We start from the raw sequence: 24,942 nt of genomic DNA on the forward strand, positions 1-24,942 counted from the left end.
AACTCTTCTCAAAATAACTCAGTGATTGGGCAGTGCTAAGACGCTGCTGGAGGCCTCTACTAGACACAAAGGGCTAGAACTAGGACTTACTTCATTTGTTCACCTCAATTACTACTTCAGTTTTCTTCACAGCCTCTTCCTGCTGTTACCCATTCTCACCATCCGGTTACTTACTTTTAATATAAATTTTTTGGGTTCAGTGTAATTTATGAGAAGGCTAAGAATAAAGGATGATGGCCATCAAAGGAGTGAGACGCTTGACTAGAAAAACAAGGTTAATAACAAGATGTACTTTTTAAGTAATTGTTGTATGGTGCTTGGCACTATTTCTTCCCACACATGGGTCTATTGTATTCAGCTAATTGGACTTGTCCTCTCCCCCCTCAGCCTCATCATACATGCAGCTGGATGGTGAGAACCAATGCCTGAAGGCAGCACAGGACTGTGGCCTGTATGAGAAATGTGGTTCTCTGCGATCAGAGTATGTCTTGGCCTGCACCAAACGGGTGACCGGGACCAACCGGTGCAACCAGCACAAGTGCCACCGGGCCCTGCGGCGCTTCCTAGAGAGGGTGCCTGAAGAGTACAGCCTGGGCGTCCTGTTCTGCCCCTGCACCAACGCCCTGTGTGGTGAGAGGCGGAGGAAAACCATTGTACCCTCCTGCTCCTACCAAGAGATGGAGGGTCTACAACCTAACTGCCTCCACCAACAGAGCTTCTGCCGCCGAGATGACCTCTGCAGGTTAGACATGAAGCCCAGACGTGTGGGGCTGATACTGTTGGTTAACTTTAAAATTAAGCCATAACATGGCACTATTATATGTCAGGTTGGTTGCATATTTATTGTAGAATTAATAGCAATGTTATGTTACATTGATTGCATTCGGTGCAGTATGGTTATGTGTGTGGATACCCATTTTGTCCCCAGACTCGTGAGTTTCCTTGCAGCTCTCTGCTGATGAGCATAAATTGTGCTGACTTCAGGAAACATCAGGAAATTTGGATGATCTGTGTGTTACTGAGTGATAAAAAATGAGGGAATTTAGGCCATTGTCTCTAAAATAGTGGTTCTGGCTAAAAATGATACTGCCAGTGGCTGATTGATCATCCATCTGTGACGAACACTAATTGTAATTAACACTTGGCAGCAAAATAAGATCACATTGTTGATATCTTTTAATTGGTAGGCTATGTTATATGGATTATATTTGATCATGCAGTGACTGAATGAGTTATAATAATCACAGTTGCATGGTTTGGATTAGCACAGATGTGCATGACTAAACTGATATTACAGTAAATCAATAGTCACACAGGACAGTAAAATGAATTAGCATGTCCTGTGAAATGCAACAGGTGGAGCTGGAAACTTGATGACATTGTGCTTACTTGCAGGGATAGGTGGTGAGCTACTTTAGGTGGTAATCCTGCAAAGCAGCTAATGAGCATGTTAAAGTTTACACTGCAATGTAAATTATCATTTACATTTTAAGTTTGACCACCAAACCTGGCATAAAAATCAGCATAAAGAGAGAAAGCTCAGCCACTATCTTCATAATATTTCTCTGCTTTGTCTAACTTGAGCTTTTGGTGTAACTAGAAACACACTATAGCTAGCCGGGAACTTTCTAGCACGAACCAGCAACAGTAGCTTGTCAAGCTAGCTTGCATTTCATCATGTGTACCTTCAGCTTCTGTCTGAGCTCTGACTGCAGCCGCGTTTGTGGAGCAGATTTTACCTCCACAGAGTAGAGTTATATGAAATTGGATGTGTGACATACTGTAGCTAATATATAGTTTCCTCAGAGCTCTGCACTGTGAGGATGGTTTGCTGTTGGTCCACAGTGCCAGTTTGTGTCAGTTCATCAAAGTTGGATTCTGCAAATTATTATTATTATTTTTTTAGATTTCTGGATATTGCATGAATAGATTCCACTGAAATTTGGCTAATTTAAATGCTGGTGTGCAGGCCTTAATGGTGATGATGACGGTGATGGTGATGATGATGATGATGGTGATGTTGATGATGATGATAATGATGATGATGATAATAGTGTATGTCATGATTGTTTAATTACTATCTTAAAGGCTTTCCACCATGCATTCCAAATGCACGCAAAGCCTCAGACAGATCAGTGTATGCAAAGCATCTAAAGTACTGAGAAGAAATAAATTATATGAAGGTAAAAAGATTAAATGTAAAAGTACTAAAATGTGTCAGAACTTATTTTTTTTAAAAGGACTTCGTATTGGGCTTAAAACCCCAACATACACATCCAGATTTCCTGCCCACTTCTTGTGTTTGATGTTGAGTTGTTGTTTGTGTTGTTGCCAGGTCCAGACTGGCTGATTTCCTTAATAACTGCCAGCCATCTCCTCTGACGGCCACCGGATGTATGAAAGACTCAGCAGGCCTGTGCCTCCGAGCCTACGCTGGACTCATCGGTACGGGAGGCAGGGGGGTGGGAGGGAGAGAGAGAGGAGGGGTGACTGGTTAAATTACATAAAACAGAAGGCAGCAGTAAAATATAAGATATTAAACAGTTAATCCAGCAGAAAAAAACAACAACAAAGCAAACAGAGAGAAAAAACAAGAGAACACTGGTACCTAAAAGTTAAAGTTAACATTTGAGAGCATCCAAGGACAGATCTGAAGTTCAGAAGAAGAGTAAGAGAGGACAGATTTATGAACACAGCTGATGTTAGGGCTTCCTTTACAACCCGTCAAATCATCTCAACTTCTAAAATTCAACCTTCGAGCAGACCAGCCACTGCTGCATCTGACCCGGAAGCAAAGCAAGAACCTTTTGGACCCCATACCAAGTCAGAGCAGGATTTTCATTCACCTGTATGATGGCAACCAGAGAGTTCAAGTCCTTTCTGTTTGTGTCAATCATTTTTCTTCATGCTGTCATCTTCTAATCACTAAATGGGTGTGTGAAAGGTATCATGCATCATCAATCTTTAAGTCTAGACCTTAATGTTAGCTTAACTAAGCTACATGGGTATTTAAACAATAGATCCACAACAATTGCACTAATTTATCTTTATTAGCTTAATATACCACAGACTAATCTGATTCCAAGAACATATATTTTTTTCATATAAAATAATCAATGTGAAAATGACACAGACTGACATATAGTTTTCTTTCTGAGATAAAAAATAGAGACATTGCTCCTGTAACCAGGAATAAAAGGTGAGGTGTGGTTCACGAATTACTGCATTAAGTTTTTAATTTTAAATATGAAAAAGCATTTTCACCAATTTATAGAAAAATGTAGTAATGTAGTAATTAGTAATAGTAATACTTTTTAAAAACATAAAAGCAAATTATGGTTCTGAAACAGATTTCTGAACCTCCTTTACCTCGAGAATGAATTACAATATATTTTTGGATGGAAAATTGAAACTTTGAAAAATTGCACCACATGAAGACTTTAAGTTAATATTTAGCGTGTTTAGTCTGCAGGGCTGACTAGTCTGAATAACTTCCATACAGGAAATAAAGAGAAGTTTGGTTAAAGGTAAAATTGTGGTTGACCCGACAGCAAAAATGAATGAGTGGAGATGACTGAAGCGGGAGAGTTATGGCTGGAGAGGCAGACAGTGTGTACGAAGTGATCAGATGGAGAGCAGAAGTGGAGGAGAAGAAACAGCGAGATAAAGCGCGAGGACACATGACAACTGACAAGAGATGTGTTCCTCCCTGTTCTGACACTGATGGATGACGTTTCCATAATATGGCTTTGTTAAAAGCCACAACCAACATAATCCTCATTATTAGAGGATAGCCGGCCAGAGAGTTATGACTCCTGTAGGTTGCCAAATAACACAGAGCAATGTGACCTCACTTCTATCATTGATCATTAGCTCAATGTTTGTTTGTTCGTGTGTCCGTACAGGATGTATGCTTGAAAACTAATAATCTTAGACTGCCACAGAGAGAGCCAATTCTGTAGCCCCCAGCCATTTCCTATTCCAAAAAAGTCTCCAGTTGTCTTTAGTTTTATATTCATACTTCATAATTGATGAATTGATGAATGTTACTAGTGTCAACCTGGACAGCCCTGTCTCCTACAAATTATGCTTATACTGCTGTATTTTGAGCAAATGTAATGCCGCTGGGATTAAATTTTCTTTTAATTAAAACATGCCAAAAATATTTGTACTAAATGGATCAGTAAAATATTCACTGAAAACATTTTTTTACAATATCCCAGGGCCTGACAGTAATGGCTGCCAGGTTGCCACTGGCAACAATTTTAAGAAATTGGCAACCATTTTTTGTTTTTGTTGTTGCTGTTTGTTTTTCTTGAACATATAAAAGATTACAAATAGCAAACATACATGGTAAAACAGGTAAATGTTTAATATTAGTTGCATTAGTGATATTTACATATTGTACACTGCTCACACTGGGGTGTATTTATTCATATTTGAGGGTGCAGTGCTGTTATTTTGTATAGCAGGAACCGAAGGTGGCACGTTGACTGATCACACGTTCAAATATTGTAAAACATCAGATAGGAGTTCATTAATCAAACTATAACCTGACTAAAAATTAACATATTTATCATACCCTTATTTTCAGCTTTGTCAACCAAAGCTGATGCTACTTAAAAAAAATATTGTGTTGAGCCCGGTATCCACTTTTACTAATATCAGTACTAATAAAGTATTATTTCACTTTTTATTGTATGTTTAAGCACTCAATAGGTGGATAAGGGCAGGCTGTGTTTGAGGTTTAGTCCATAGTGAAGCATTTAACCAAACCCACCCTAAAGTGCTTTTATTGATGAAACTTAACCAGTCATGGGATGCAAACCCAGATCTCTGGTGTCAAAGTCTTCTGGTTTGTAAATTCATCAACCACCCTGACCACCTCCCATAAATCTAACACTTCCTACAAGTCTATGAACATAATCCAGGCCAGGCCATTACATTTCCTGATATAGTGTAGTAGTAAAACAGAATTTAAGTGTAAGGGAACATCATGACAACATCAGTATCAAGGAGGTACAGAGCTGGATTCAGGAAAAAAATTGCCAACCAACGTCTCTAAAACTTGATCATAACATTAAGATCTACTGTTTATTTCATGTTGAGCAACAGCATCAATCAGAAATCTTTGCACACATAATTTTCATGCATGCATGCACCCCATGAATCCACAAATAGTTAAATTTTACAGTTCTGCTTCCTTCCCTCATGCTAAGCTAGGCTAATCAACTCCCCTCCTCCCCTGTGAAGAAAGCCAATCAGTGTATGAATGTTTCTTCTTAAAAGTGATTTTGTGTTTCAGGAGTGAGTGTGTCGCACTCAGTGATGGTGTTTGCTTCCTCAGCTTATTGTCAAAATTTGGACTTCCTGGCTCTAGAAATTGCCAAGATGGCACTGAGCAGAAAAAAAGCACCACGTCTAGGCTTCAAAATGTCCCTTCAGCTCCCAGAGGAAAAGTCACAGAGTCTACATCTTGTTTTTCTACAGGCTACGTTTAGCTTTGTTTGAAGTGAAGGAACAATATCCTGTTTCTTTTTTTTTTCACCATAATTTAGCTGATTTCCTCCCAAACTGCTCAGAGTAAAACACAGTGCAGGAGCCAGCAGAGGCTGCCAGGCGTTGGCCTAATTTGTGTCTGGTGATTGTGTTTCCATTTATAAGTTACTGTGGTAAAGATTTATTTTTATTCATATGAAATAATATATAATATATAAATCATCCTTTGCCTTGTCCAAAGCTCACATTTACTGATTCTAACCCTTCTGACCTGCAGGTACCATCATGACACCCAACTACATCAGTAACAGCTCTGCAGACGTGTCGCTGTGGTGTAACTGTGAAGGCAGTGGCAACCAGTGGCAAGAGTGTCTGAGACTGCAGCGCATGTTCACCCACAACACCTGCCTGCGTGAGTCCACACTGAGTTTGACTTATCTGTTTGTTGTCTGTTGGCCCGTAAACGTAATATGCAACATTTTCGTGGAGAACTTTGCACAGACTAAACACACTGATTCCAATTCAAACTTCAAATTGTCAAGGATCCTCAGTTCATAGTGCATCCGTTTGATTTTGATAATCTGATTAACTGCTAATTTGTTTGGCACTATGCACAACCATGTCACCTGACAGTCCCTTAGGGTAGATCCTGGATTATCAGTGCCGCTGGATTAGCCAAAGTACAGCTATTTTCACATCTCATCAACATTCCATATAAATCCTCATCTAATCAAATTACCACAAAATATTTTCAACATGGAAAACCTGAGGCCAGGTAACATTCAGGAGAGGATGGTTGGTATCTGACACTATATAAATTACATGTGTGTTCACTATGTGCACTGCAGACACTAATTCACAGAGAGAAGGACTGATGGGGTCAGCTCTTTCATTTATAGCAGTGTAACCAGCCCTGCTTATACCTGTTATCATAGGAAGGTTATTAAAATGTGAAAAACAGACAAAAAGGAGCCACACTGGACTGAAGAATTGAAACTAAGAGTAGTACCGCAGAGCAGATATGTAAGTTTTTCAGTCCTAAGCAACAAATTGATGAATATAATAATTAACAAGACGCATCTTTGTTGTGTGGAAAAGAAATTGTTTTATGAGATTGATCTTAACCTTTTATAGGGCACTCATTGAAATATTTGGAAATTTAAAATTTTGACCCTGGAGTGTTATTGGTGGATATTTCTTTTTATTTTTTTACTTTAAAAAAAGTTTCAGTTTTAGGCTGCAAATCAAAGTCAAAGAAGTTACCATATACAGTCACTCACCCACCTAGGGTAGAGAAAATTTCAAATAATATGTGGAACACTTATTTCTAAATCAACAATCAGACATATGTCTTACGGAACTTATGATACTTATTTTAAAATATCACAAGTGTAATACAGTGTAAAAATGTTAGGGTTAAGGTTAGAGTAGGATCCATTAGAGGCCACAGCAACACTACCTGTGGCATAGCCTGACATTCACAGATTGGCTGGAGACATGATTCTGCTCCTTCATGACGTGGGGCATCATTTTAAAAGCCCGTGGAAGTGACCATATATGGTTCCTCGCCCGATAAAGGGATAAAGGTGTCTGAAAAGAATTGTTGTTTACATTCCTATGAACAGACTAAATAAAAGAGATATGACATATAATCTTTAGAGTTGTGGGTAGACAGACATACCTTAAAACCTCACTGTATGTAAGGATTTTATTTTTTTAAGTACTGTGAGTGCATAGCTTAAGCTCATTTTGTGCAATCATTTTCCTAAATTCTGTAAAAATAAACTGTAAAGAATTTTCTTATGGTTTCATAGCATGTGTTACCATCCCAAGATACTCCTGTCCATATTGTTTTAATAGGTGCTGGTTTAAGTCATGTATCTGAGAAGTGGAATTATGAAAAACAGAATTAATGTGTCACTATCAAAGATACTCTGAGGAACATCTCAAAGGGAATACATGACACAAACATCTCGACGCGGTGCTCGTCTGCTGAATCTGTCTGGGTGGCTGACTCCTACAGCGACGTTCACAGCGTGAACTGAACTCCAGCTCTTCATGTGTCAGCTACATGCTACAGCTGTAACACTCGTAAGAGTCTTACAGTGTGTCTGCGCAGCATTAGGCTTCAGCAGGGGGTTCAAGAGGTGTGAGGAGAGGAGCTGGAGGGTAGAGCCCTCCAGGTGTCACTCAATCACAGCGGCTGTCAATAAGGCTGTCGATACACACTGAGCCTGAATGTCCAAACACTAAAACCTGGATCAATGCGTCAATGCACTTCCCATAAAGCTCTGTGATTTATCAAGCTGCTGACAGCTCAAACAATAAAGCTGCCAAATAGATATGTAGGTTCACGCCCACTCAGATGCAGCGTTGCAGCACACAGGCCAGGCAAGTGAGCACACACACACACACACACACACACACACACACACACACACACACACACACACACACACACACACACACACACAGAGGCAGTGATCGGCCTGTGTTTCCGTGCAGGTAACTCTATCAGTTGGATGGGGAGCCCCGGCTCCCTGCCTGCAGACATCACCCCTTCTGCTCCAAGACCCTCCCCGCTAGTTCAGGAGGGCGAGCTGCTGAGTAACAATCACCTGCCTGAACACAACAACAACGTGAGTACACTTCAGCTCATCACACACACGCCTTCACATTTTAAATTACCTTTCAGACGTTTACCCCAAGGCTTTTTCTATTATCTTGTTTGAGCTCATCTTGTCACTGTCACATACTACCTTGTTTATTTATGGTATTTGTTTTATCTCCATTGCTGGGGCTTTTATCAGTTTTTATTATTTTTACTGTTTCCCCCGGTTGATTTTTGTGAGCTTAAAACCTCATATTCCCTCACTGCACAGTCTCTGTCTCACCAGTTTAGCTCAGATATGAAGACAGAATTTGAAAAGCAAGCTACAGATTGTCTACTTCTAACGTCAAATTAGAAAAAAAGTTTTGATGTTTTTGTTCTTCATGGCACAGAATTTAGTGAAAGTTGCCCCTTCCTATATGATAGATTACTAATCATTTCCTTAATTCTCAGATTTAGGGGCCCCTGTTTACAGGATATAATATTCACAACTATGATTTGATTACAGTTTCTCTTTTATGCTAGGAAGCAGAGGGTAAAGCAAGGCAGCTGCAATCAGCAACGCTAGATCTCGCTCTTTTAATTAAAAAAAATGTCAAAAGTTAGCAAAGCAAGAGCCTGCAGATATGCTGGCAGTGCTGTGAGGCTGCACTTTGGCACAGCGCTGCTTTGGTGACGTAAAGCACGTAAAGTTCACCACATTATTCTAACCTTCTGCACATATTTTTAGAAAAATTTAAATGTTAATACAAATTATCTTGATGGGGACAATCCATCCAATAGCTGTTGAGACATTTCACTCTAAACCCCAAACGTGGACCATGTGATTGAACCTTTGTTTGTTTGCAAGAAAACATGGAGTGTCTTACAAGTGCAGCACGTTTAAAAGACAAACAGTGAACATACGCACAGTTCAATAAAATGGTTGGTTTACTTTCATAGATGGTAACCACTCCTCTACAATGGTGATGTGTCGCTCGCAAACGAGCCGGCTCGAAGAGACGATTCTTCATCGCAAACGACAAGAACTGAGTCCTGCTCAGAATCCATGCAGGCAGGTTATTTCAATGGCCAACTGCATCGTGAGAACAGACTAGAATCATACCGTTATGTGAAAGAAGGAAGGGAGGGCAGACACAAGGCTGACAAAAAGACTGCGAGTGTAGTAGAAGAAAGAAGAAAAGAGTAAAGAAATTAGTGAAAACTAAAAAAGAATGCAGAAATTATCAGTCAGAGCAAGGTCAACAACAAACCTGCACAGACAAAAAAAAAAAAAAGCATAAAAATAAGCATTTTATGAAAACACTGAATGAAAAATTGCTTACTAGCATGCAGAGGCAACACGAGCCAAAAGAGATGAATCTTTGAAAAGAGCTGAACTTCCCATCTCTACTCTACAAGTAGTAATTATTCATTTTTCTGTATACCAGACAAAGATACATGCTGTGAGGGGAGATGTGAGTTTGAAGGAGTGAACTGTGTTTACTTTGAATGACACCGTCGGTAATACTGCTGTTGGATCAGATCACAGGCTATCACTGACAGCAAAAAAAAAACAGCAACCAGATGTTAGATATTGACCAGTAAACCTGATGATTCAAAAAGTGAAAAACAAAAATGTTTCTCCACCTTGGAATTCTTCAGAATTTTTCAGCAACAGCTGAGAGAGGCAACAAGCCATCATCCAAAGAGACACTGGAGCGGTACTGATCTTTTATTTAGACACATTTACTTACAACCAGGAGCCCAAATACTTAATGTTTGGTCCCCTGTGCAGACCTGGTCAAAGACTCCAGCCCCTGTTTTAAAGCAGCTAAATGCTGGTAATAACATTCCACAACTGTTTCCATCAATGTACAGAATTGTTTAGTCCTGACAGTAAGAAAGGAGAATATACTGTTTACTGAGTACAAGGAGAACACACTGAAACGGATAGATGAATGAGTAAACTATAATTACATTCGAGGCAACAGGGTTGTCAGACCAGGCAAGACAGAGATCCCTGATTCTTCTTTATACTGAGTCTGGTGGTAAATGCAAAGAAACTGAAGAAAAACTCAACATGATGAGATGAGTCGGTGGCTAAAGAGACAGGGCAGTCATCAGAGTGAGGCCAACCTGAGCTGAGCTCTGCGCTAGTTTTCTATTTGCTCTGGTCAGTGACTGAATCAAAAGGTAAATCGTTCAACACCTCACCCTGTATGATCTCTTGACTCGACAATAGCTGACCTCAGGGCATCTGGTAGCTCATGTACTGTAGCACGCACAGTGTTGTACATTCAGTCTTTACAGCAGCAGCCCGGGTTAGATTGTAATCTGTGGGCCCCCTCTGTCCAATAAAAGCCTGAAAATAAAAATAATAATTTTAAAGATCTGACCCAGACTGGATCAAAATGACCCAACTTGATCTAATAACTTGTCAAAACCTTTTGATAATAGGCTCTACAATCATAATGCTTGTCCCGCCTCAGGTACGGTAACAGAGCTTTGGTCTGAGGTCTTTTTTCTAAGTTGATTCATGGACCCTTTTTTAAGGATGGTCCTTGAACATAATGATATCCTCAGGAAGTGTAAGAATCACTGAATTCAATCTGTTTCTATGGTGGATACGTCTCCAACATGTTGGCTACGAACACTCCTTGAGCTTCCATGACCTTTGTTATATAGTAATTGTATAGTCATTGTGAGATTGTGTTACAAACAGGATGAGATATTGTTTTAAAGTCGAGTAATGCTCCAGACAGAATAAGACATGTTTGATCAGTTTCTTTGCAAATATACTCAAGAGTTTTCATTTATTTTGTGAGCATCCACGAGAAATATGTATGAGTCATGACTTTTGACTCTTTTGTCTGAAATTCATCTCAGGCAGTAACTTTGCCCCTCGATCCCATCATGAAAGTCCACTACAGTGAAAATGGCGTCCAGACCAATGATTTTAGAAGCACCTTTAAGATTTCAGCCCTTGTAATGTCATCTGTCCATCTGAATGTTGCCTGTGTGTCGGTCTAGGGGGAAATGTTTTGTTGTTTAGAGGTGGAAAGATCAGTATCAAGTCTTATTCCCAGGTTTCGGTTATGGTAAACTTGGCATGCTTGGAGCAACCTCACAACAGGTGGCATTCGTGCTGGGAATAAAAACTCAGCAATCAACCATCTTAGAGCACCAACCCAAAAGGCTGGCCACCTCGCTCGCTCTGTGCCACTGTTTGTTTCCCAAAGCATCTGTATTTGATGACCTGAATGAGACTCAATCATCTTTCTTAGATGGAGGGGAGTGTCAGTGTTCCAGGAATGTAAGGACAAAGTTTATCTTTCATAACGTACTGATGTCGGAGAAGTGGATTTTGTCATTCCTATTATTATTCTTTGTCTTACTTGTATTTGATTTTCATGCTCTAAGTGCTCCAAGTCACACTTAATCGTTTTGGGGGTTTTGGAAGATGAGAACAGGAAGTATAATGCCATGCAGGCAGTCAGTTAACTGTGGGAGGCCTACAGTTCAGCCTCATTTTTAGCCTTTATTTGTTTACATTTTGACAAATTGGCACCATTAAAATATGCTGAATTAGCAGCTCCTGTTTGCACTGCACACATGGAGGTACAGACAGCTGTTTTACTATGATAGTGAAGAAAGCCTACATATAAAAATATAATGATTCTCAGGCATTTATAAAGAGAATCTTTATTCAGTGATTTCTAAGTGGATTTATGGATAATTATTAGTGATGAATCAGAGATAATATCCCCAGAGATTATCTCGCCAGGACACGTAAATCCCACTGAATCTCAAAATACGTGCTTCATTCCTGTGAGTTCAGGTTGGCTGAGTTATGACTCAGAGAAGGAGAACGAGTCTAGATGCAAATTGATCCCTTCCGTCCACCCTTCATCTCTCCTCTGCCCCCCATGGGGAGGCGCCCCTCACAGTTTGAAAACCTCTGCTATGTTCTCGCACATTAATGTCATTTTCAGTGTGATCCTTCATTTCAGAGTCTACATACTATTTGGAGCTCAGCAGGTGCCGGTGACGAGATCAGGGTCAGACCTAGACTACAAACCAAACAAATGTTTAAAGTGTCCTGACTGGGTCCGTTTAATTTGTCTCTTCCAGCCCATCAGGCCTCACACAGTCTGTGGCACAGGCACAAGTCTTGGCCTGAAGTGTTTAGATTTCAGTCCTGGTGGATCGTGTCGAAGTCTGCCAGCTCATAATGTGCAGACAGTAACAGACACACACAGACATGCCGAAATGTGCTGTGGACACATACAGTATGTTCTGAGAGCTCCTCCTCTCACAACTCCTGGCTGCCCTTCTCCAATAGTGACTATCAAATGTGGTCCAACTCAATCGTGGCCCTGGCTACTGTAACCTTGGCCAGAGCACAATCTGCCGTGGCTGTGGCTCCCTGGCTCCCAGCATGCCTCACTGCCAGAGATAATCTGGGCCGCCAGACAAGAGGGGATTCCAACTCTCTCTCTCCCTCGGTTGCCCTCCTCCTCTCTCTCTCCTCCTCTCTGTGTCTCTCTCCCAGTGAGCGGATTAGATGAGGTGTTGGTTGGAAGCAGTGCATCAGTCAGGCTTCATTAGTATGAATTTATTCATGCCCATATGTCTCCCCCTGCTCTCTCTTCCTTCCCCAAATTACGCTCTTCCTTCCGTCTTTTCCTTCCTTCTGTCCTTTCCTAACTTCTTCCATCCTTCATTTTGTCTTTTACTCCACCCTGTTTCTTTCTGCTCTCATTTGGTTCCGTCCTGCATCCTTCAAGCCTTCACTGTACTCCTCCTGAGCCATTCAACCATACCTGCTCCAAATCTCTTCATCCTTCCGTCACTCAGCTGCTTGTCTTGTCTTTCTGAGGAGCTTTGGCTTGTTTCTCTAAAGTGATTTTTCCAGAATTCGAAAGGTTTCACTTCAAATCACTGACTATCCACTCCAGCGGGGGAGAGAAACAGTCACACTTAGAAAAAAAGATGACTGCTCTTTGTTTTAAATGTTACAGCTCCACAAGGAAAGCAATCAAATATGTCGTCAGGTGGGATTTAGAATACTAACATATTCATATCATTTCATATTTATTTGTATGTATTTGATATTCATAGAGGCTTTACTAACAGTATGCTATCAGTCAGATAATAATAGAATTTTGAGTAAAGAAATAAACAGTTAGACTTTTTTTTGTTTATGTATTTTAATTAAGACAAGTTAAAGGACATTCCACTCATAGTGGATAAGTCATAATCAGTAGACACAGACTGAATATAACTATAACCTAATATACTGTACTATTAAATTTAATTAAGTAAAATTAAATTAAAATTGGCACTACGTAAGTTTTGTTTTTACGGAAACATACATGTTGTAGTCTGAAATTAAAATGTGACCTGCATCTGGATACATTATGGTGTGAATGGAGGACATCAATTCATTCATATTCCATAAAATACAGTTTCTTCATCAATGTCAAAAATTCTATTCAGTTTGTAAGTCTGACCTCGTGTTCACGTTTTTTATATGTGAGGTATTGCATATATAGGTAAATGTTCTTTTGGGACAGCTTGCTAGCATTAGTATCAGTCCAGCCCCTTGTTGGTCATGTGACTGAATTATTTTATTATTTATTTATTTATTTGCTTTGCATATGAAGGGTTTGTTTAAAACTCTTTGATAGAAAGTTTATGATAGCACCAAGAGGTTCAGTTCACACACATGAAATTTAAACCTGAATTAACATGCAGTCTCCTATATACAGCAAGATATACAGATTAGGGTTGCGAAGGAGTGGAAAGTTTTAGGAACATTTCTGAAAAATTTTCAGAAACTTAAGTTAAGAAATTTTGAAAATATTCCAAATTGGAAACTCCATGGGATTTATGGAAATGTATGTGAATGAACTGTAAACTGAATGAATGAACTGTAAATCTAAACATTTAGTTTTGTCATAAACAGACATACAAAATAAAACAATTAAAAACATTTCAACAGATTTATTTGTAAGTAGAACTTTATCAAGTTTGAATTATTTTATTGAACAATGTTATGTAGTCCACAAGCTCAAATGTGTGTCTTCAATAGTCTCTGTGTGCTCTGGGCTCTACAGTGTGGTCCAGGTACAGAAATCACCTGTGCAGGTAGGGGGCGTGGCCTCAATAGCCCTGCAGTAAGCAGTGCAATGTGCATGTGATTGAGGAATAGCAGATACGAAGAAGTGGACCTGCATGAAATCTGGTTGTTTTAGTCAAGATCATGCTAAAATATATTTTCCACAACTATAGTAAAGTTCACTGTTAATGAATTCCCATTAATCTCCATAAATTTCTGTTATTTCACATGGAAAGTTTCCAACTTTGAAAATTCCCAGAATTTTGCAACCGTAATCCAGATACAGATCGCATATTAAGCACATAATGCAATAACACTATAACAATGATATTTACAACTCAGAAATAGAAACAGAAATATTGTAACACACTGTAGAAGCTTCCTGCTGGTCCTAAAAAGAACCTGAGCCTGAGTCTTCTTCACTTCAATTATCTTCAAAGAAATATTAACAATGTTCTTCAGGCTCTTTCTGTCCCCTACAAATGCATTATAAAAGTAGCAGATCAAAGGAAAGGTCACAAGACTCTCAATAAAAGATAGTGCCTAAGAATAACTGTGAAAAGTTAAAGCTTAGAGAGAAGGTGCTCTCTCAGCTGGTCAGGCTCAATATTTCCAACATCCCATCTGATGATTGCCACACACTGCACTCCATACTAGAATCTGTTTCACTACTAATGAGCAAAACTGTTGTCATGTCACTTTAGAAAAGTGAGAAGAACCTAAACTAAATGATTCAGTTCCCTGAAGGAGAGCTGCATGTGTGCCTCATTTACAGCTTCTGTAACTGTCAGAAGATGTGATGAAAGTTAAACATGAGTCCAGAAAATGTAAATACAATGACACGAGCACGCATCAGAGGCAGAACTTCAATAAAATCATACACAAGAATATTATTGTCAGTAGAAGAACAATAAGCTAGCATCAGCCTTGGGCTCCCCCAGATGTTGGTGCATATCATTGAGGATGAACATCTGTGTGTCGTCAACACTCTACACCCATAACACTGCGGTGAATCATATTCATCAACAGCTTTAAAGTTTTAAATAAAGACTTCTTTTGATCCAAGTGTAACACACACACTGTTTCAAAAGGGAAAAAATGGATTCAAGTGGCATTTTTCAAAAATGTACCATCAGTCACACGGTTCCTCGTGATAAAATGAGATTACGTTTCTATTGGCAGGACTTAGTACAAGCACTGTACAACAGTCTGTATCGTGTGTGCTGTCAAGACAGTTTTTCAATTTCAGATCATGTTTTCTTGACCTCAACCCTATCGCCACTGATACCGGACAATTGAGCAAAACTCAATATTCCGTTCGATTATGAATTTAAGATTCAAACGTGTGTTTAAAATCTCTGTGTTGTTGTGTCGTGCCTTTGACAACCACATCATCATCACATTTTCCATAGCGACTACTCTCTGGTTAAGTTCAAGAAAGATCATGGTTTGACTTAAAACACCTTTGTACTGTTCTGTTCATCAGTGGTCAGTTCAGTCAGTGCACAGGAGTCCAAGATGAGTCCAAAATGCTGAAAAGCCATGGAGAGTGGAGGATTTATCTCAACACTAGTCATGACATGATGCCGTCTCAGTTCTGAAGAAGCTGTCTTCTTTGGCTCGTCTTTATGACGTGACATATAGCAGTAACATCGCTGCTCTGTGTCCATAAATGATGATTTGTCTACAGACAGAGAAACATGTCTACCCTTAGTGGACTCTGTAGAGGCTTCTATGTTATGTAGCTGAGACAGCCCTATCCTCCCATCCAAACATTAAGCTGCTCTCTATCTGAAGAAGAAGTCAGTGTCCCCATAACAATCTAAGATTTAACTCTATCCAACACACATGCTTGACCCTGTTAAAACTCCATATGTAGCATGGTAGAATTTAAAAAAAGGTAACATTTGTTCCCATGGTTACAATGGTAAACATGTGACTAAACTAAATGATTGTGGTCATGGTAAAAAACAAACAAACATAATTGACTGTCAGTCTGAAGCAGGAAATGAACAGTAGCTTTGTTGAGCATCCATCCGCCCTGCTCCCTGTGTGGACTTTGACACTAACATCTCCTGACTTCCTCATTTGCTCCTGTCATACATACTCCGTCTGCAGAGGGGTTTGTGTGTTGACTGTAAACATATATCATACAACTGATCTGTTCTTAGGAGGTCAGTGTCAAAGAAGTATTACAGTCTCAAAATTGAGTTGATTATTTTCTATTGATTTATATTGTTTAGTTTCATGTTGGTGTGGAATCCCGTCTTGTCTGTGGAGCAAACTGTGACTATGATGTGTGAGAAGATGTGATTGAGTTGGTTCACATCAGTGCCACAAATGTAGGTGAAAAAAAGCCTCACTGATGTTCTTTAAAGTCGAGTACACATCAACGAGTCCATATGCAAATAATCAGTCCTTATGTATCCCACAGAAAAAGTTCTAAACCTAAACTAAATGAAGCAGGTTTGGAGATCTGCCAGTTGTCCACTGCTCTGCAAATGATCTCCCAATATAACCTTCAGATCTTTAGTGTGAGGAAAGTACACAGGGTGATCACACACTATTTTGTACACTAACTCTACTGGTACTCTGCCAGCTGTTCACTGCTGCAGCTCCAAAATGTGATTGTGTTTGTTGACTTAACTAAGATCCCTAGCAGGATCATCGTAGCTGCTCAGACTTCTTGGTGCAAGTGTCTATGACTGAATGTCATGCATTGGCACTGAACGTTGGCATGTACAGTACCAGCCAGATGTATCCATGCATTCTATCCAGACCAGAGAGGGCCTGTCATGATCGAGCTGCTATGTTTTAAAACTTGGAAGGATACATAATCGGCTGTCATTTCTACACCACATAACCTTTTGGATCAGACAGCTGCCTGTAGAGCGTTTAATGTCCACTACATCTCAAATAATGAACTCAAACTGGTTAGTGCAAAATATTAATAACCACTTTAGACTTAAAAGAGTTGACTCTTTGGTCAGTGTTCACTACAAGATCTTGTGAGCCTGTGATTGGTGGACCTCTGACCTGGAAGTGATAATTTACAAGAGAACAGAAATCTTGTAAATCATTTATTCTAACAACTAAATCATAAACACATGGTGATGACACTGAAAGTCACACCCACATGGTGAGACAGAGTTTAAAGGACCATTGTGAGAATTTAGTTGCATCTAGTGGTCTAATCACCACATTGCAATCTCCTCACATCACCCTCACCTTCTTAGTGTAAAGGAGAAACAACACTTTAAGGGTCTGTTTGGAGTCAGTGTTTAGTTTGTCTGTTCTGGGCTACTGTAGAAACACAGTGTTTCAATATAGCGGCCTCCATGAAAGAGGACCCGCTCCCACTGTAGATATAAAAGGAGAATTTATAAGTAACAAAAACAAAAAGATTCTTAAGATTATCTATGCATGAAAACATACATAAATATTATATTCTATGTTTTCATCTTCGGCTTTTTAGTAGCCAAAATTTCAGCCAAAAATAGACTGAATTTAACCAAAAACACTTTTATACAAATAAAAGTGAAGAACATGATGGGGGATGTCGTCAGCATGTCGTTTATTTGCTTGAAAAGATGATATCATATGATATGATATATGTTAGCTAACGTTTCTTACCTCAGACAATGTTGTGTGCTCTGAATGCTCTGCTCTCTCAAATGCAGCCAGGAGTGTTCCAGTGTGTGTGTGTGTGTGTGTGTGTGGACTGACAGACTGTGATTGACAGCCAAAGCATGCTGCAGGAAACTCAAAAAGCCATCCAAAAATGTGTGATGTTTTTATTTTTTGTTTTTGTCAGTCGCTGAAAATAGTGGAATGATGACTGATATGAGCTGCTTACATCTAATCACCTGACTGTAGGATGATGAGTTTATTTTTAAAAAGACAAAAAGATGGCGCAGCAACAACATAACATCATTCCCCCTAATTGAATAATGAGGATGTTTTTGCTCCACTGCTCAGCACCAATGCATGTAAATCATGTGGAATCATCCAGTATTAACATGATTTCAATAATGATGCTGGACTGAGCTGTGTCAGCTTTCTATGTCAGCCCTGCTTTGAGATACATTTTTGAACTCAAACAAATTCAAAACGTTAAGTCCTCCGTTTTAATTGAAGCTTTGCTTTCATGATGCACTTCACATGCAAATTACAAATGACATGCAAAAAAATGACAAATGACGCATTAAAAAGTGTAGCAATCGCTTGTTTCACCATGATAATTTATTCTCTTTCTGCAGTGATTTCATTATTGGGGTGAGGATATGTTGGGGGGAGCGAATCACTTCTGCACCACCTGAATTTTAATTAATTAATGTTTTAATTATGTGTTCAGATCAAAGTCAATTTGAAATTCAGATGGTGGAATACAAATGAATTCTGTTTGATTAAATTCAATCTCAAAACCCAAAGTACTATTTCAAATTAAAAAATACAAAATAAGACTCACCGGTTTCTTCTTTGGACTTCACGAGCATAACAATGTGTCAGTCTGCATTTGATTTTAATGTTTAAGTTAATTTTTTAAACTTATTTATAATTATGTAAATCCGATTGTGAATTAACCGACCAAAGTTAATTTAAGTTTCCGTACAAATATCTGTCCAGAGAATTCAGAGAAATGAAATTCGATCTTCAGTCTGAGAGTTTAGCTGAATATTTCCAGTGGTGTGATGCTACTGGGTTTTTTTTTTTAGCTTTGTAAAATGTGAACATGTCTCAGCTGAGACATGCTCCGATGGTTCTTACTTACACTGCCTCCTCCCTGTCAGGTGGTGGAGAGCGAGGAAGAGGAGGAGCTGACACAGACAGAGGAGGAGGGTGATGAAGGTGGCCAGTTTGATGTCATCCAACTATACTCAGAGAGGGCCACCATCTCCAACCTGGGCTCCACCGGCACAGGGGGGGCTGCATCCTTCACCACCGGTCCTCCTAAACCCATACTACTGCTCCTTCTGCTCCTGTCTGCCTCCCTTAGCTGGGGGTAGAACAGAGGATATAAAGAAGCACGCGCGCACACACACACACACAGACGCACATACATGCACATGCACACACTCACATATAATGGACCTACAATACTGGACTGATGGCTATACAGTTCTAGGAAGCATAGTGAAGAAATGGACTTCACATTTGTCTGTAGCATCCCCTTGATTCCTCACTTCTGTCCTTGCTTCCTTCCTTTTCTCCACTGAAAATGGCACTTTGTTGAACATGGTCTGACTGCAGCTGCGGTGGTGTATTCATGTCCTGAGAGCACAGTAGCCCTATAATGGCAAGATGTTCATATGCTGTCATCAACCAGTGAGCATTATGTAGCTATTCCTGTCACAAAGCCCAGAAAGATTCTGTTAGCTTGCTCGATTGTAAGTGCACAGATATTACAAGACCAAGATGTGCTAGCGTGCTAAAATGTCCAAATTTTGAACCCTCAGCAGCACATATTAATTTCTGACAGCTCTCATTTGGCAGAAAGAAACAACCAAGTGTCCACATTCAACAAAAATAATAATTCAACTCAATACAACAATGTAAAAGTGAGCTACAGTGTTTACACAGTTAATGTCTGGTTCAATTTGTCAGCAAATGCTACAAATATGTACCAAAATAAAAGTAGCCAACCTTCTAGGCTATATTTGATTATTTATGTGGTGTAATGCTCGGCTAACAGATGAGGTAATACAGTGTGAACTCTCTAAATCATACCAATGAGACACATTCCTATTCTTACCACTCTGTGTAGCACACGGTCCACTAATCACATTATCGAAGCGTACTTTACCATGCTAATGAATTGATGTGCTAATGAACATAGCATGTTAGGCTGCTAACATGTTATTAAAAGTGGTAATGTTAGCATTTTAGGCCGATAGCACACAAACACAACAATAATGACGTTGCATACTGTGGGAATTTCAGTTTGAATTGAGTTTATTCATAAACTGAGCCATACTTTCTGTGTAGAAGGTGCTCAGTTAAACAAATGGACAATCCCACGTTGACTAAAAGGTAACTAACTATCAGCTTTGCTGGTGACCTGCAGCAAACTGTTTAATTTGGCTTGTACAACACTGTAAAAGTAAAAATAAATAAACAGTTGTTTTTATGGTAAATGACTGGCAGCTGTGGTTGGTAGAATTGATGAAAAACTCTAATATTACAGTAAAATGTGTAAATATTATAGTGTAAATATTATTATTAACAGTATCTAATATGACATACTACTTTTGTTCTGTATAAATTCCCTTAAAATGGCCTACAATGAAAGGTTTTGAACAATGGCAGTGTTACTGTATACAGGAAAACACTTGGCATAGTTTACAGTCTTTTTTCAGTCCACATGCTTCAAACTCCTTTATTTGAGCACTTTAATTTTATAAAGTAGAAAAAAAAAGCAGAACTGCATTTTATAGCATGTTGGAGTGAAAGCTGATGACGGGCCAGCAAACACAACAGATGAAGGACCTGAGCCAACAGATAAAGGTAAAACAGCCCACACACAGAGGGAGGCCCGCGGCTGCAGTCGGACCTTGTCGTCTTGTTGTTTCTGTTTCTTTTTTAACCTCCTGATGGATGACGATCTGTCCCTCTAGTTGTGACTTACCTGTCTATGGGTCATCCTAACAATGACTGAAGGCTGGGACGGGGCGTTGATGTACGACGCATGAGTCCAACTTTATCACGGTGATGAATGGAGCGATCCTCTTCTCCCCGCTGCTGTCCCTATTCTACAGCCATGGTGAATGACAAATTACCCACTTGTCTCTCATTGTTTAATGAACATCAAGTGCCAAGTGTGTGATGTGTGTGTGTGTGTGTGTGTTTGCGCACGCCCGTGCAAGGATCAGGCAGAGAGATTGCAAAGAAAATTGGGTAAAGCTTTTTGTTATAATTTGAGTCCCACCCACGTCAGCATAGCCACACACATACTGTATAGACTCACACACACATACATTTGCACACATACCGCCTGCCATGTTTTGAGCCGATGCAGCTCTTTCTTGCTTTATTGCCCTATCCCCGTCCCCATCTCCCTTCCTGGTGACTCAGGACCGGGACCCGAGCTGCCACAGGCACCGATATGAATAAAGCCGTCATAATAAAAACAACACTCCAGAAACAATAAGCTCTAAAACAGCAGAACAAATCAAATAGCTCCCCAGCAGGCGAAAAGCACACGCTACTTTTGACACCAACACAGAGACAAAATGAAAAGAGTTGGAGCACGAGTGGGAGAGAGAGATGTATGGTGGGGAAATTAAGAAAATAAGTCCAAGTCCCTGTGTGGTCTTTGTGCGTTTGATGTTTTACTTGTTTTTAGTTGGGAGGCTGATAATCATCCTGACAACATCTCTTTATCATCTGACAGGCTCCCGGGGGGAGGAGTGTGTGTGTGTGTGTGTGTGTGTGTGTGTGTGTGTGTGTGTGTGTGTGTGTGTGTGTGTTGGGCGGGGGTATAGTGATAGAAATAGTGTGCTATAGCGAGAACAGAAAGGACCCTGCAGCACAAACATAGCAGAGAGAATCGCCGGCTCTTGATTTTCTATGTCTTATAAATCTTTTGCTGACACAAATTTTTTTTTTTCTCGTTCTTTTCCTATTTCTTGGGAGCGTGTAAAATTAACTTCCATCTGCAGGGGCGCCAGTGATGGTGGAGGGCAAGGAGACAGAGGAGGGAGAGAGAGAGGGAAAGAAAGGGAGGGAAGGAAGGGAAAATATGAGGAAAAGGAAAACAAGAGAATGGAGGAAGTGGAAGAGACGTGGCAGGATGGAAATCAAGGAAAGGCTGGGAGGCAGTAGGAGGGAAAGAGAGAGGAGCAGAAGAAAAGAGAGGAAACGGGAAGCAAAAAAGGAAGGAAGCAGCGGAGGAAAAGAGAGGAAGCAGAAAAGAAACAAAAAAGAGGAAAGAGGAAATATGGAGAAATCAGAAAAAATGGAAGGGCACAACAAGGAAGTGAGGGGACTGAAAACAACTGAGAGAATGAAAAGAGAGAAGATGGGGGGACAAAATCAACAAAAGGAGAAGGCTTAAGATAAAAAAGATCGAAGGTGAGGGGAAGGAGCAAAGCCAAGAAAAAAGGAAAGAGTGTTAGGAGACGTAGGAAGTGGGTAGGAAGATGAGCATGATGAAAGGAGAACAACCAAGAAGAAGAAAAGGGAAGGGGGCGGAAACAAAGGAGGAAAAGGGGCAAAGGAGGGAGAGGAGGAAAGAACGATTGATGCTAGAGCGATGAAATAGAGAGGAGACCAGGAGAAGAGAAGGAAATAAGGACTAAGGAGACAAAGCTGAAAGACATGGAAAGAGAGGGAGAATAATCACAAGGAACAAAGGAATGAATGAAGGAAAGAAGTGGGAGTAGAAGAGCAGAAAAAGGGCAGGAAGGAGAAAAGAAAGGAGAAGAGGGTGGGCAGAAAGGTGGAGAGGAAGGTTGACAGAGAAAGAGGAGGTTTGCTTTGTGAAGCCACAGAGGAAACAAACTAGAATGAAAGGATGAGGAGAGAGAAAGAGAGAGAGAGGGGTGACAGGTCTGCAGTGTGCTTTAACCTCTCTTTCTTTTTCCTTGGGCACTGCTGTTGCATTCAACTGCTGAGAAACAGACACACACACACACACACACACACACACACACACACACACACAATCTCAAAGGCCTCTCTGTCTGAACACACCCCTCAGACAAAGTGTCTGTCAATCAGTGCACAGCGATCAGAGACAGAGTGGAGCTGTGTTGGCTCACCTCGCAGACTGAGCTGTAAATACTGATGTTCCGTGAGGAGTGTTTTTTTTTCCCAGCTAAGAATCATAAACAACAATCAGGCACATCAGTAATCAGTGATACAATGAAACATTCATTCATTGTAATGACTGCTAATGTTTCCTGCGAGTGCTTTCATTAGGAGAGGGAGGCAGGTCAGGACGACTTTAAAGGTTAAAACTCAGCCATTTGTTTTCTAATCCAGATATTAAAATGATGAGGTGATGTTTTTCTTCCCATCACTGAATCCCATGGAAACAGCTGAGGCTACAGGGAATGCATCTAACAAGTGCTGTGTGTGTGTGTGTGTGTGTGTGTGTGTGTGTGTGTGTGTCCTCAGCCTGGTCTATCTTCTTCCTCTGTTGTCCAGAAGTGATTAGAAGTCATCAGCGAGCCGCACTGTTGTTCCATCATTACACAGTTCACCAGTTAACACGATGAGATGTTTGAGTGGAGGAAGGGTCAGCGGTCTGTCTCCATGATGTGGAGGTGTTTGGGTAGAGATGACTCTGTGTGAGGACTGTACAGTATTTGATGTTGGCTCACACAGTCAGTCTAAACTGAGTGGCACAATCTGAAAATCCTCCTGATTTAACCGTTTTATGGTGAGCATATTGAATTAACTGGAGAAAGTGGCAAAGGTCCTCTAATGTAGTAATTGCCTGAGTCATAATGAATTCCTTCTATTGAGAAGATAATACATTTCTATGGGGGGAGTAAAGTCAGAGTAACGGCTCGTGTCACAGTTTGGGACTACAGAACATCGCTGCTCCATTTCAGTGGATTTGTCTCTCTGCTCATCGGCTAACTTGCCCCGTGAGTTGTCCCCACGTCACCGAGATTCTAAGAAGGAAACGTCACATTGGATAGATGATTTTCACAGATTTTCACAGGATTTAAGATGTATCAGAATGCTTGGACTGGAAGCCCCAACGGCTGGTTTCTCTTCAGATTGTGGTTTAGACAATAAGGAGAACGATTAACACAGCAGAGCCTGGAAACGAGTTCAGGTAGCTGACGTTAGCTCACTGCTGCGCTCACTTTTGCTACTCTTCTGGCTGCAGCATAAATCCGTGCTCCATGCCTGCTCACCTCACAGCTATGCCCACACACACACACACACACACACACACACACACACACACACACGCTACAGCTGCTGCTGTTCATACATTTCAAAAGCTATACATCCACCTGTAGGCTCGCAGCCTACATTCCCTTTGGAGCATGTGTCTAGAGTCCCAAATAGCAACGCTGTGCATGTTCTACACAGAGGTGGATTTCAGTGCCTTGCTTAAGAGCAGTAACAGTCTTCACACTGTGTGTGTCCACTGTCTGTAACAATGAACCAATTCTCTTCTAAATCTGACCAGAGTGTGCACATAGTGTCCAGTAAATTACCTCAAAAGGCGATGAGCAGCTTCCTCTGACCTCACAATCGCTCCCACCCTCCATCCACCCCATGCATTACAAAGAATTAGATAGCCAGGTCAGAACCCCCCCAACACCCCCACCTCCTACCGCCCAATAGTGGGGGTTAATTGAGGTCAGCAGGGGAGGGCGTACGTCTGAGTGACGTGGCCGCGGGGGCCGGAGTGACGGCCTTTTACCAGGCCCCGTTGTTCCTTTTAATTGTTGTCTCGGCTGTTTGTCATCAGGGCCGACACTCTGTGGCAGGACGACAAGAGGGATGGACAGAGGGAGAAAGAAAGACAGCAGAGGGAGGGAGAGGGAGAGAGAGGGAGAAAGAGAGGAGGGAGTGGACACCGGTGATTTACATTAATATGTACTGAAATAAACAAGCAGAGAAGCCATGCGTTAAATCAACTCAGAGAGAGAGAGAGAGAGAGAGAGAGAAAGCCTCCAGGGTGAGAGAGGAATAGAGAAGGAGGATGTGTGTGTTTGTGTTTGTGTGTGTGCTTTTTATTGTTCTATTACCGTGCAGTAGATTT

The 24,942-nt window shown here is 40.5% G+C and overlaps 1 protein-coding gene across 1 annotated transcript in view; it reads left to right on the forward strand.

Annotated features, from left to right (window-relative positions):
• gfra3 (GDNF family receptor alpha 3) overlaps positions 1–20,363 on the forward strand; it is a 52,055-nt gene extending 31,692 nt beyond the window's left edge. The window contains exons 4-8 of the mRNA XM_027291057.1: positions 388–742; positions 2,336–2,445; positions 5,777–5,911; positions 8,005–8,138; positions 19,004–20,363. Of these exons, the coding sequence (XP_027146858.1) occupies positions 388–742; positions 2,336–2,445; positions 5,777–5,911; positions 8,005–8,138; positions 19,004–19,219 (950 nt within the window). The 3' untranslated portion in view covers positions 19,220–20,363. The remainder of the gene's footprint in view (positions 1–387; positions 743–2,335; positions 2,446–5,776; positions 5,912–8,004; positions 8,139–19,003) is intronic.
• Positions 20,364–24,942: the final 4,579 nt, after the last annotated feature.

This window comes from Larimichthys crocea, chromosome XVIII (genome assembly GCF_000972845.2).
Source record: "Larimichthys crocea isolate SSNF chromosome XVIII, L_crocea_2.0, whole genome shotgun sequence".
Classification (NCBI taxonomy): Eukaryota; Metazoa; Chordata; class Actinopteri; family Sciaenidae; genus Larimichthys; species Larimichthys crocea.